Consider the following 11,799-nt stretch of genomic DNA (forward strand, 5'->3'; position numbering starts at 1 on the left):
GGAGTCGCCCTTTCCATCACAAGTTTATTCCCAGTGATGTGCAGCTGAGGAGAGGTAGCAGAGGTAACCTGCGTCTGGTTGAAAAACCACACGTAGGAGAGTTGGGAGCCCTTTGCAACGTCACAGCTCAAAACCATTCCAGAACCCTCGTATAGGACTGCAGGAAAGGGGTCAGAGTTCACCCTGGTATTTGATGGTGGAGCTGTAAATGAGGCACAGTGCTAGATATTTAGTGTTCACCCCAACCCAAATGAGCATTTTTAAGCTTGATACTCACTAACTACACTCAGTCTGATGCTTTTGCTCACTCCTGTGCCTCCTTTGGTCTTTGCTGCACAATGGTACGATGCTTCTGATCGCACAGTGACCTTTAGCAAAAATGAGGCAGACTGGTTGTCAGGGAGATCTGGTATCACATCAATCAGGAGACCGTCCCTTCTCAGTTCATATGTGACTGGCGGAGAGAAGTCAGGCGCAATACATTGCAGAACCACTTGTGAACCAAGGTACGCCATGTCGTGACCAGTGAGAAGCGGCTGAGAAGCTATGGCTCCACCTGAGGAAATCCATGACATACACTGGAAATAGTTAATGTGAAACTGTTGCCCAAAGTGGGACTGGGCATAATATTGTCGAGCTACGCTCTCCAGACAACAACTAATCATTGAATTATCAAATCAAATGCAGGCAGAAACTATTTATTAACTTACTCTCTTAATAGAAGACAAAGCTATTAGTGTGATATCATGGAGGACCTACCATGTTGGTCGGCAAATATGTTCAGAGGTCCAAATATTTTGGGGACTGGAAGTGGTTGTATTTAGCTACAGTTTATTTTTTCTCAACTGATTCTCACTCTTTCAACTTCTACGTGTTAAGCTCATTAATACACACTTGTGAACAATTCCAATTCCCCAAATTTCACAATGAAAGCCTTTCATTCAATATATTTTTACATATTTGGATACATATAATGTACATATTCTGCATCATTCCCTCCTTGTACATTTCTCAACTGACTCAGCCAAAACTGAACTTCAAAATATTAGTGCATTCCATATCGTTCCGCATTATTCAATATAATTTGATATAAATCCATATCATTCAATACCATTCCACATGATTTCATTTGGCATTTCAGCATTCACATGCACACACACTCGTCTAAAATAGTATAGAGCTAAATAATCTGAAAGATAGTCAATTTCATTTTTTGAAGTCACCATATTGTTTCTCTCACTCACCCAGAAGCGGCCACAAAAAAAGTGTGTATAGATTCCTCATAAATAACACAGCTTCCAATTTACTACTAATCATTTTTTTCTGCGTACGTGTACATGCGTGGATTCTACTGCTCTTAAACGCATGTTTGAAAAAGATAGCAAGTGAGATGTCATCATTGGCTTCACGGATGACTTTTAACGCTCAGTACTTTGAATGTTAAAAAGGGATGCAAAAACGGACACACAAGCATGAAATCTTTCCCATTCAACAAAACATAAAAATAGAATAATATAATTACATTTAATACAGTATAACGATGCAATAAAAAAAGAGCATAACATTAGGTTTCATATTAAATTGATCAGAAATACATTGAGAATATTATGTCATATTCAAAGTGAAATGTTTTCGCTTCAGCAGAAGAAAAGGCCAATGGACCGGTTCATGTGGACTGAGAGGGCGTTCTTGTAGGATGCATAGAAGGGATGTTTTTATGTCGGAGCACTGTAGCATGCTTTTTCACCAGGAAACGCTTATCTGAACTGCTCTGTGAAGCCAAAGGAAAAACATATTGTATATTAATGGATAAAGCAAATAAAGGCTGAAGCAGTTGTTTTGAAAAATGTACAGTACTGTGCAAAGGTCTTATTGCACTTCTGACATTCTTGCTTTAACTGCTTTTTTTTTTTTTTTTTGATACAGAAAATACCATGGTAGGAAACGTCGACATGATTTTGGGTTCCACTCCATTCCTGGAACTTAACTTTGGTGTTTCCTTTAAATTTTTGTCTTTGTTTTTGGTTACAACTCAATTTGCAATGCAACATTCTGGAGCAAGTTCTACTGTGCATTTGACCATGTTACAGGAAACTACCATAACTACAGTACAGTGTTACCCCACAAATTTGTGGTTAACTATTCACAAATTCGCCTACAGTACTCAGACTTTTTGGGTAACCTGTTGCTTGTCTACAGTATGTGCTCAGGCTAAAAATTACATCTCTTGTGAAAGCATTGCTATGCCGCCATCTTGTAGCAACTCGATGAACTTCAAGAACTTTATTGAAGTGAGAGCAGGCGCTTCATTCAGTCATTCCACATCCCTGCCCAGTTTCCACCATCTTGGGTTATCTGCAGGCAATTCTAAACCAATTCTGAGTAAATTTTCGGTCCAGGGCTCAGTCCAAGGTTAGCAGATGATACTGCATTCACACTCTGTCCAATTCTATCCAACTACAGGGTGGTTTTACAATCAATAAGACAAATACTGTATGGTAAAAAAAAAAACAAGTAGATAATTGAAGTAAAACGAGACAATAAAACGAGTCAAGACGAAATGTATTTCACATAAAAACACTGAGAAATATTCATGTAGCGTCATTGTAGCACTTTTAAAACAATACATTTACTTTTGCACAGTATTGTACTGTCTTCGGACAGACGTATTGACATGACGTACCATAACCAGCATATCTTTCAGTCTCTCGATAGTCTTTTGATTGGCTCGTCCTCGTGACACATACGAGGTCAAGATCATTCTGAGGAGACAGAACGTTGCAATTCACTTTCAGGCACCTACAGAATATCTGATAAAATAACTGGATAATTTCATTGATGACAACTGATAAGTATTTGCAATTGTGAGGATGGTATATTACACCAAATTTTGAGACATGAGTCTTTCAATATACGTAGTATACTTTTCAGTCTACAGCTTACAGGTTATAATGCATACCAGTAATCCTTTTTTATTCGTATAAAGCTATGTATATATATTTTGACTGTCAGAATATATTTCTAATTCTTCCATAATGTAGAATAATTTTCTTCATTTCACACTCAGTGCAAAGATATAGGAGAAATATCTCACGTTGAGGTATAACTTGGGGCACAATTAATATTTAATTCAACTCTATCTATCTATCTATCTATCTATCTATCTATCTATCTATCTATCTATCTATCTATCTATCTATCTATCTATCTATCTATCTATCTATCTATCTATCTATCTATCTATCTATCTATCTATCTATCTATCTATCTATCTATCTATATCTATCTATCTATTTCCGTTTAAATACACATTTATTCACTTTCCATGATTTGTTTTCAAATTACAGCAGCTTGCCAGTTAACCGGCATCACAGAAGGAAGTGTGTTACTTTGTGCACTAAATTCCTTTTGTGTTGTTACACACTTGGCCAATAAAAGTGATTCTGATTCACACAAGTAAACCCCCATGTGCAGAGCCGAGGCCCATGATAGCGGTTCAACCTACTTACATCTCAGCAAGTATGAGCGGCAGTGCAAAGGCCTCAGACGTCACGTAGCGGACAATGATTTTTGCCAGGTTCGGAAGACTTTCCACACACACTCCCGCCAAATTGAACACACTTTGTCCATTCCCAAATGGGCCACAGGGGGAATATTCCGAGAATCTGCCACACATGGGCACGCGTCATGATTTTGATCTTTAAAGTAGAAATGGAAGAGTGAGCCTTTTGCAATTAAGAAGAATACATTTTATCATCCAGTGGAGTTTGTTGCTGGAAGAGGGTGAAGCCCAGGGTGGTGGCAGCCATGACAAAACCAAGCAGCAACATGAAGTGGAATAAAACGGAGGAGTTGGAGGCTCGAAACATCCTCTGTTCTGTCACACAGCACCGCAAGACTGTGAACTGACATTGTGCACATATGAACATTCATCCGAAATGGAACTGAACTTCCACCATATTGTTTCTACATTGTCAACACTTTAGCTAACCTTCTTGATGTAGAACGTAGCTGTCAGCGTGACCGTTCCAATCAGAGGCAGCAGAGGGCAGAAGTAGACACCCACCCAGGAGACCGTTTGACTGTAGACCAGATCTAGCACATTCAAGGGAACCAAGAAGTGTTGCTTCCCTAATAACCTAGCTAGTAATGATGAGCGGAACTTCTCTTGCACCAGCCTGATTTTGGATAAAGAAAATGTGGCGATTACCGAGATTGCTTGGTGCAATTTATTTTTACATTCAAAACCCAATGATCAAACAAACCCACTTCCTGGGATAGTTCACGAGGAAGGCATTGCAAACAATAGCAAGGAAGTTAAAGATGCACAGCTTGTACATCTCTCTTCCAAATTGATTCTCTGGGCACTATGAGACACAAAAACAAGGTGTAAGGTGTAACGGTGCTTTCACATCACTACATAGTGATGCGTTATGTGTAAAATGATGGGGCACCAAACATCTAGCTATGCTTCTCATCCCAAATATCATTTGGGGATAGGGGCAGATGGAAAACCAAATAACAGTCAACAAATCTTGGAGTGGTATTACTTTTTTTGTCTGTGTGAGCAGTACTGAAGAAGAATTACAATGACAAATGACAATGTCATAGTTAATGCAAATGTTTAAATTTTAAGACCTAATTATTAAACTCGATATTTGATTTGTATTAGATTAAAAAAGGGCAGCACAGTGGGTCAGGTGGAAAGAGTTCGCTTCACAGTTCTGAGGTCCCGGGTAAGATCCCGGACCCGCCTGTGTGGAGTTTTCATGTTCTCCCCATGCCTGTGTGGGTCTTCTCCGGGAACACCGGTTTCCTCCCACATCCCAAAAACATGCAACATTAATTGGAAATTCTAAATTGCCCCTAGGTGTGATTGTGAGTGCGGCAGCTTGCTTCTATGTGCCCTGCAATTGGCTGGCAACCAGTTCAGGGTGTACCCTGCCTCCTGCTTGTCGACATCTGGGACAGACTCCAGCACTTGTGAGGATAAGCGGCTAAGAAAATGGAATGATGGATGAATAGATTTAAAAAATGGCACCTTGTTTCAGGTACAGTACTTCTATTCACTGATACCATTGAAGTATTTATTTGTGATTTTATCCATTTATCAATCCATTTTCCACACTGGTTATGCTCAATGGGGTCGCAGGTGTACTGGCACCTATCCCAACTGTGGACAAAAGGCAGCTGGGGTACACCTTGAACTGGTCGCCAGCCAATCACAAGCCACATATAAACAAACAACCATTCGTGCTAACATTCACACCTAACTCCACACAGGTGAGGCCGGATTTGGACCCTGGTCCTCAGAGCTGTGAGGCAAATGTGCTAATCAATCCTCCACGATGCCGCCTGACTCATGTTCTGAGAAAAAAAAAAAGACTACATTTGTTCAGCTTTACCCAGTGCATCATGATGACTGGAAACAATCGTCAGACGCAATATGGATGACGGTGCATAAGCACTGGTTCATAAATTCCCATGTAAGTAAAGCATATCTTACTTGCTCAGGTGTTGTTGTCAAGACAAAAAATAAGTAGATGCCCAGTGAGGCAAGCTTCAAAAAGATGCTCCTAAAGAAAGACAATGTGAGTTGAACTGTGTGTGTGTACAAAAGGATTTCCTTAAATTATAAGACAGTATATGTTGGGCTTCCTACCTCACCAGTGTGACATTGACCTGCATGGTGAAGGAGTAGTCTTCAAAACTAGAAATCTTTTGGAAAAGGTGAGGGAGGGAAAGGTTGACAAAGGTGATGGTGATCGGTGGGAGGTACTGGAGGAGCAGACTGACCAACCAGTTGTGATTGCGCTGCAGAAGATTTCGGGGCGTCAAAAAGAGAAGGCTTTTCACCAAGAAAACAAACCCACGGTATAACATGAACTCCAACTACCTTTTGGAGAGACTGCGATGTTAGGATAGCAAAGTAGATGAGGTAAAACGCTCCACCCAGCAGAGACAGAACGAGGAGGTTGAAAGTGATCCGGAGCAGTTGGAGACGCACCCACTGCCACATTGTCCTCCGTGCCTCATACTGAGAGAAGCGCTGCTCCTCCAAGTATAGCTGAGAAGATAAAGAATGCGTGCGAGTACTAAGTTCAACCCCCAAATTTCATTTCAGCACATCTGCCTCACAGTTCTGAGGACCCGGGTTCGAATCCGGCCTCGCCTGTGGGGAGTTTGCATGTTCTCGCCCTGCCTGTGTGGGTTTTCTCCAAGTACTCCGACTGGATGTGAGTGTGAATGGTTGTTTGTTTATACTGTATGTGTACTGCGATTGACTGGTGACCAGTTCTGGGTGCACGCTCCTATCACCTGAAGTTAGCTGAGATCTGTGCCCCAGCACCCACAAACCTAGGGAGAAAAAGTGGTTTGTACAATAGAAATGAAACGTTAAATGTGTCTCTTCACCTTGAGATCGTTCCTCAGGAAGCTGCGTTTGTGTGTGGCTGCGTCAGCATCTTGGATGGTGAAATCCCAGCCACAAAAGATCTTATAGCTCACATTCATCCTGGAACGCTTTCCAAGCATCCATGTGTGCTTGTAGCCAACTGTTGTTCTAGTTGTCATTGATAAAAAAGAAGAATTAACAGCGGTTAAGATTTTGGGGATGATATTTTGATGACATTTGCTGTAAGTTGATTTCTGCCAGGGGGCACGGTGACCGACGAGTGAGCACGTCTGAGGACCTGAGTTCAAATCTGGCCTCGTCTGTATCGGGTTTCCATGTTCTCCCCGTGCCTGCATGAGTTTTCTCTGGGTACTCCTGTTTCCTGCCACATCTTTGAAGGTCAAATGAAGACTTTAAATTGCTCATAAGTGTGCCAATGAGATGTGAGTGCATGTGGTTGTTTTTTTTTTGTTTGTGCCATGCGATTGGCAGGGAACCAGTTGGGGGTTTACCCCGCCTTTCGCCCGAAGATAGCTGGCATAGGCTCCGGCACTCCTGTGACACTTGTGAGGATAAGCGGCTAAGAAAATGGATGTGCCCCAAATTATACGTCCTATAACTTTGCATTGAAGACGATTCTTCTACATTATAGAAGAATTGGAAATATATTCCAACAGTCACGCCCCTGACTCGAGTCGGGATAAGCATTACTGAAAATGAATTAATGAATTATTTCTGCCACGTTTAAACAGAAGCAATACAGGGGGAGCATAATAGCACGTATAGTTAACATTTAAATGCATTACTTTCTGACAAACCGAGGTGAAAATGATCACATTGCATTGCGGCATATCATGGAATCCTTAAAACTGTAAAATCAGCAATGACATTCATGTTAATGCAACTTCAAAGGTGTTCATCAATGGTGAATACTGAAGAACTGGACTGCTGTTAGGGTTTTCCAATGGAACTATTGAAAGAAGTAAAAACAACCAAACTAAATATATGGTAGTGAATTAAAATTTTGATGATTATTTACTGCACCACTGACCTACGGATCTCCATGATGACACTGAGGAGGAGGATAGCAAATATTCCACTGAGGTACAGCAATGGCGTATTCAAGCAAGGATAGTTGAGTGAACCACGTGTATAAAAACCATAGAACACAGGAGAACGATCCAGGTAACCCTGAGTAGATGAAAGAGTTCCAGTAAAAAACAAGAGAAAAAGAACTTAAAACAAAGCATGCACATAGAGAACATTACCGATCCCAGAAAGAAATCCAGAACTGAGTCATTGCCTCCAAACCTCAGTGAATCTGTGAATTCACACACGGCAATGATTTATCAATTGAACTCAGTTGTGGTTTATTTCCTGCCATATTACTATTTTTGCTGACTCACCATTTTTGTTGCCTCTACCATAAAATGTTGTAGGCCCCAGGATAAAAGCCCATATTAGAGCACAGTGGATGAGATTCAAGTATACCAGATATCGAAGGAATACAAAATAGGAATTCACGCCCACACCAAACCGGCCTGAAACGAGATCAGTCAATGTGAACTTCATCATCATCATCATCATCATCATCATCGTCATACATACATAGTGTATAATGTCTGAACCAGTGGTGGAAACCTCGGGTAAGCAAGTCTTCTCTACCATCAAAAGCACTAACCTACATTTGCAACCATCTTCGGTCAAGAGGTGGGGTCCCACCCTGAACTGGTTTCCAGCCAATCGCAGAGCACAAAGACACAAACAAGGATTCTCACTCACTGTGACACCACGGGGGAGAATTTAGAGTCTCCAGTTAATGCATGTTTTTGGGATGTGGGAGGAAACCAAAGTGCTTGGAGAAAACCCACGCTCGCACGGGGACAACATGCAAAACCCACACAGATGGGGCTGGGATTTGAGCCCCGGTCCTCAGAACTGTGAGACAGATACTCTAACGAGTTGCCCACCGTGCCCAAGTAGGATATATTTTATTTAAATGTGTTCATTTATTGTTATGTTTCTAGATAAGTGTTGACTGAACTACTCCTGATGCTGTGGATCGCACAATTGTGTGCTATTATATTGTTTTTTCGTGTAGTCTTGAAGGTGGGCCCCATATCTCAGTGGTTAGAGTGTTGGTTTGGTAAATTAGGGGTTGTAAGTTCTTATCCCACAGGGGCCTCCACTCCCCGAGAGGGGTTGCGTCAGGAAGGAAATCCGGCGTAAAAACTGTGCCAAACCAATATGAGCGTTTCGCTGTGGCAACCCCTAACAGGACAAGCTGAAAGAAACTTACTCTAGTATAGTCTTGATGGTGTTTAGTATTGGGTTGTAAGTTAAGAGATGGTTCAAAGTCAGGGAATTCCCACTGTAGGCCCAAACACCACATGCACTGGTCGCTACTAGTCTGAATAATCTTTATTATACCTTCAATGACATGTAGTGTGTGCTGCCATGGTAACAGTCCTGAAATAGCTCCTCCCAGTTTACACCACAGCCTCTTGGTCTTGGTACTCTGGCTCTGCCTCCATGACTCCAAGAACCCAATGTTGCTGGTTTGCATCTTCCTTCTGTTCCATTAAAAAGCCAAGAGTTACAAAGAAAATATTGAATTCAAAGACGTATCGAGCAGTGGTTTAAAAAAAAAACAATAATCAACAATTGCAGTACAAAGTGAAGAATTAAGATAAGAGGCATGCGGCCTCATGTGCGGTCAGTCGGGAACCTTGCATGTCTTTTTCCTTGAATACACATGGCCAGACTCTTGAGTGACTGTGTAGAGATTCTGTCTCTTGGTCCTCTGGACAAGCGTCCGAGCTCATCCTCTGAAGCGTCCTGTCTGCCTTGCTCAGGCTGGAAAAACTGGATGCTAGGCAGCTGCTCGAATATCTCTGTATGATAGTACTCGAAGTCTGATGACAGGGTGGAACAACTGCTTTCTTCTACAAACAAAATAATATTAGGTTTATAACAAGAGATTGACAATTTAGCTTTGTCTTTTTAAAACGTTTTAATCTAAGAGTCAGGGGGGGAACAATTCTCTAGCCACTCACACAAATAACTGATGCATAGATACATTTGGGATACAATGTTGGGTTACCTGATAAGAGTCTTGCAAAGTTGACATTATTCTCCATCTTATCCTGCCGAATGAGCTTCCCAATATGTATTAAAAACAAAACAAAACCTACAAACACGCAATATTAGTCACAAAATCTTTACACGGAAAATATTCCCTTCTCAGCAGCCACCTAGCTGTAAAAAAAAAACTTAGTTCCCCAGTTTCAGTTAAAAAAATCCCGTTTCAGACATCATTGTTGAGTCAAATTCGGAAATCCTAATTGGCTGATCCAGAGGTACATGGCTCTTCAAAGTCCCGTTAGAACACCTCGTGCTTTATTGGTCAGATCTCAAATCTGCCACCATGTGAATAAAAACTACACCCTAACCTGACAGTTCACAGGAAATCACATGACAGGATGAGAAATGGAGCCATCAAGTTCCGCTTGTAGAGTTCCTCTCACTTCTTCTGATTATTTAATCAACATACATGGTGGCTGAAATTAGTGTTCAACCTTACCATTTTTTTCTTACTTAATATATTTTCCAACTTGCTTTTTGACATGAAATTTTCACCAGATTTTGGGAACAACCCTAGTAATCCACATATACAAAGAAAGTAAAACAATTACGTTGTTAGTTGTGTGTAAAGATTTCTAATGCCACAGAGAAAAAGTACTGAACACACAAAGAGAGGGAGGTGCAAAAAGGCATGAAAAGCCAAGACAAAACATAAATCTATCAATAATCAAATAGGAGTCCAGACGCTTCTCAGTACAATTTACGATCAGCTGATTCAGTCCTAAATAATGGCCTAAAAAAAGGTCTCATAGCCAAAGTGTGGGTCAAGACTGATTTCACGATGGGTGAGAGCAGAGAGCTGTCGTGACCCTTGTGAGGATAAGCAGCTAAGAAAATGCATGGATGGATTATTACACACAATTTAATTAGAACTACTTTGTTCTAACTTTTTTTGTATGTGTGAGTTACTTGGGTTGTTCCCACCATCTAGTGAGATTTTAATGTCAATAGTACGTTTGGAAATATGTACGGTGAGAAAAATGGTGTGTGTGTTTCTTTCGGCTTGTCCCTTTCGGGGTCACCACAGCGTGTCATCTCAGATGAACGCGTATATATGTTTGGCACAATTTTTACGCCGGATGCCCTTCCTGACGCAACCCTTCTCAGGGAGTGGAGGCCCCAGTGGGATACGAAGACATGGTAAATATTGGTCTTTAGTGTGTGCGCATGACAAAATGATTGAGAGAGTATTTGGTCACGAGTTTTGTCTTTATAGTCTGTGATGTTCCAGTGATGTTTTAATGACCATCGATCCATTTTTTTAGCCGTTTATCCTTGCAAAGGTTGCGGGAGTGCTGGAGGCGATCCCAGCTGTCAACGGGCAGGAGCGTGGGCACACCCTGAACTGGTTGCCAACCAATTGCAGGGCACATAGAGACAAACAGCCGCACGCACAATCAGACCTAGGGGCAATTTAGAGTATGGGGGTGTGTGAGGAAACCGGAGTGTCCGGAGAAAACCCCTGCAGGCACAGGCAGAACATGCAAACTCCACACAACGGGGCTGGGACAAAACCTGGACCTCAGAACTGTGAGGCAAACACTTTACAGCTGGTCCACCGTGCCGCCAAATTTTAATGTAATAATTAAAATTATAATTCATGACATGAGGCCAGAGAGGGATGTTTTTTTAAAAGATCATTTTAATAATATTCTACTGCTAGGTCATAGAGATAGTTTTAAGGAAATGTTGGTGTTTTCGTTAACTGTAAACTGCACTTTTACAGGAATTGTTTGATGCTGTCGGCTGACTTACCTCCAAGAATGATTTGTGGTGCAAATGCTTTTCTGTCAGCCCAAATTGTCCGTGTAATGTAAAAAAAAAAAAAAAAATCACATAAAGTTACTGTAGTTGTTTTTCAGTCGCTATCTTTGACTTTTAGGATTTCGTTTGGGCTGAACCAAAAATGTATTGTATATTGCATTGTATAATTAACATTAAAATTCACGCTTCACATTGGCACATGCATCTACCGAAGAACACAGTGACAATAAAAGACAACTAACCACGGAAGAAACGTAAAGTCAGACACATGATAGCCATGAAAAAAGCTTTTTGAACGCGTCCCCTGATATGCAAAACACATGTTCAAACAACAACAACTCTTTATAAACATTTCAAATGTCTCGGTTTCTCCATCCCTACCCCAGACGGCAACTATAGGTTCTATACGTTAAACATCCTGTAACTACGCTACAGTATTGGGTTTTAGATTTGGGGTGGTAAACGTTGTTAGGTGCTGCCAAACGCCCAGTGGAGAG

The 11,799-nt window shown here is 41.2% G+C and overlaps 1 protein-coding gene across 4 annotated transcripts; it reads right to left on the bottom strand.

Annotated features, from left to right (window-relative positions):
• Positions 1–416: 416 nt before the first annotated feature.
• On the bottom strand, positions 417–11,779 carry tmc8 (transmembrane channel-like 8). Of its 4 annotated transcripts, none has more exons than XR_009796305.1 (17): positions 9,498–11,081; positions 9,123–9,339; positions 8,825–8,967; positions 7,801–7,935; positions 7,663–7,715; positions 7,446–7,585; positions 6,415–6,562; positions 5,897–6,067; positions 5,663–5,814; positions 5,507–5,576; positions 4,270–4,367; positions 3,992–4,178; positions 3,748–3,905; positions 3,510–3,665; positions 2,684–2,762; positions 1,245–1,771; positions 417–556 (listed from the first exon to the last, which is right to left on the bottom strand). XR_009796305.1 is itself a non-coding variant. In XM_061828888.1 (17 exons), the coding sequence occupies exons 1-17, from the start codon at positions 9,532–9,534 to the stop codon at positions 1,667–1,669; spliced, it is 1,971 nt and encodes a 656-aa protein (XP_061684872.1). In that variant the 5' UTR covers positions 9,535–11,097; the 3' UTR covers positions 599–1,666. The 4 variants fall into 4 exon arrangements, 3 of the variants coding, with proteins under 3 accessions (XP_061684872.1, XP_061684871.1, XP_061684870.1); XM_061828888.1 differs by lacking the exon at positions 417–556 and having other exon boundaries at positions 599–1,771; positions 5,663–5,718; positions 5,797–5,814; positions 9,498–11,097; XM_061828887.1 differs by lacking the exon at positions 417–556 and adding an exon at positions 11,294–11,779 and having other exon boundaries at positions 604–1,771; positions 9,498–9,584.
• Positions 11,780–11,799: the final 20 nt, after the last annotated feature.

The sequence above is a fragment of the Syngnathoides biaculeatus genome, chromosome 9 (genome assembly GCF_019802595.1).
Source record: "Syngnathoides biaculeatus isolate LvHL_M chromosome 9, ASM1980259v1, whole genome shotgun sequence".
In the NCBI taxonomy this organism is placed as follows: Eukaryota; Metazoa; Chordata; class Actinopteri; order Syngnathiformes; family Syngnathidae; genus Syngnathoides; species Syngnathoides biaculeatus.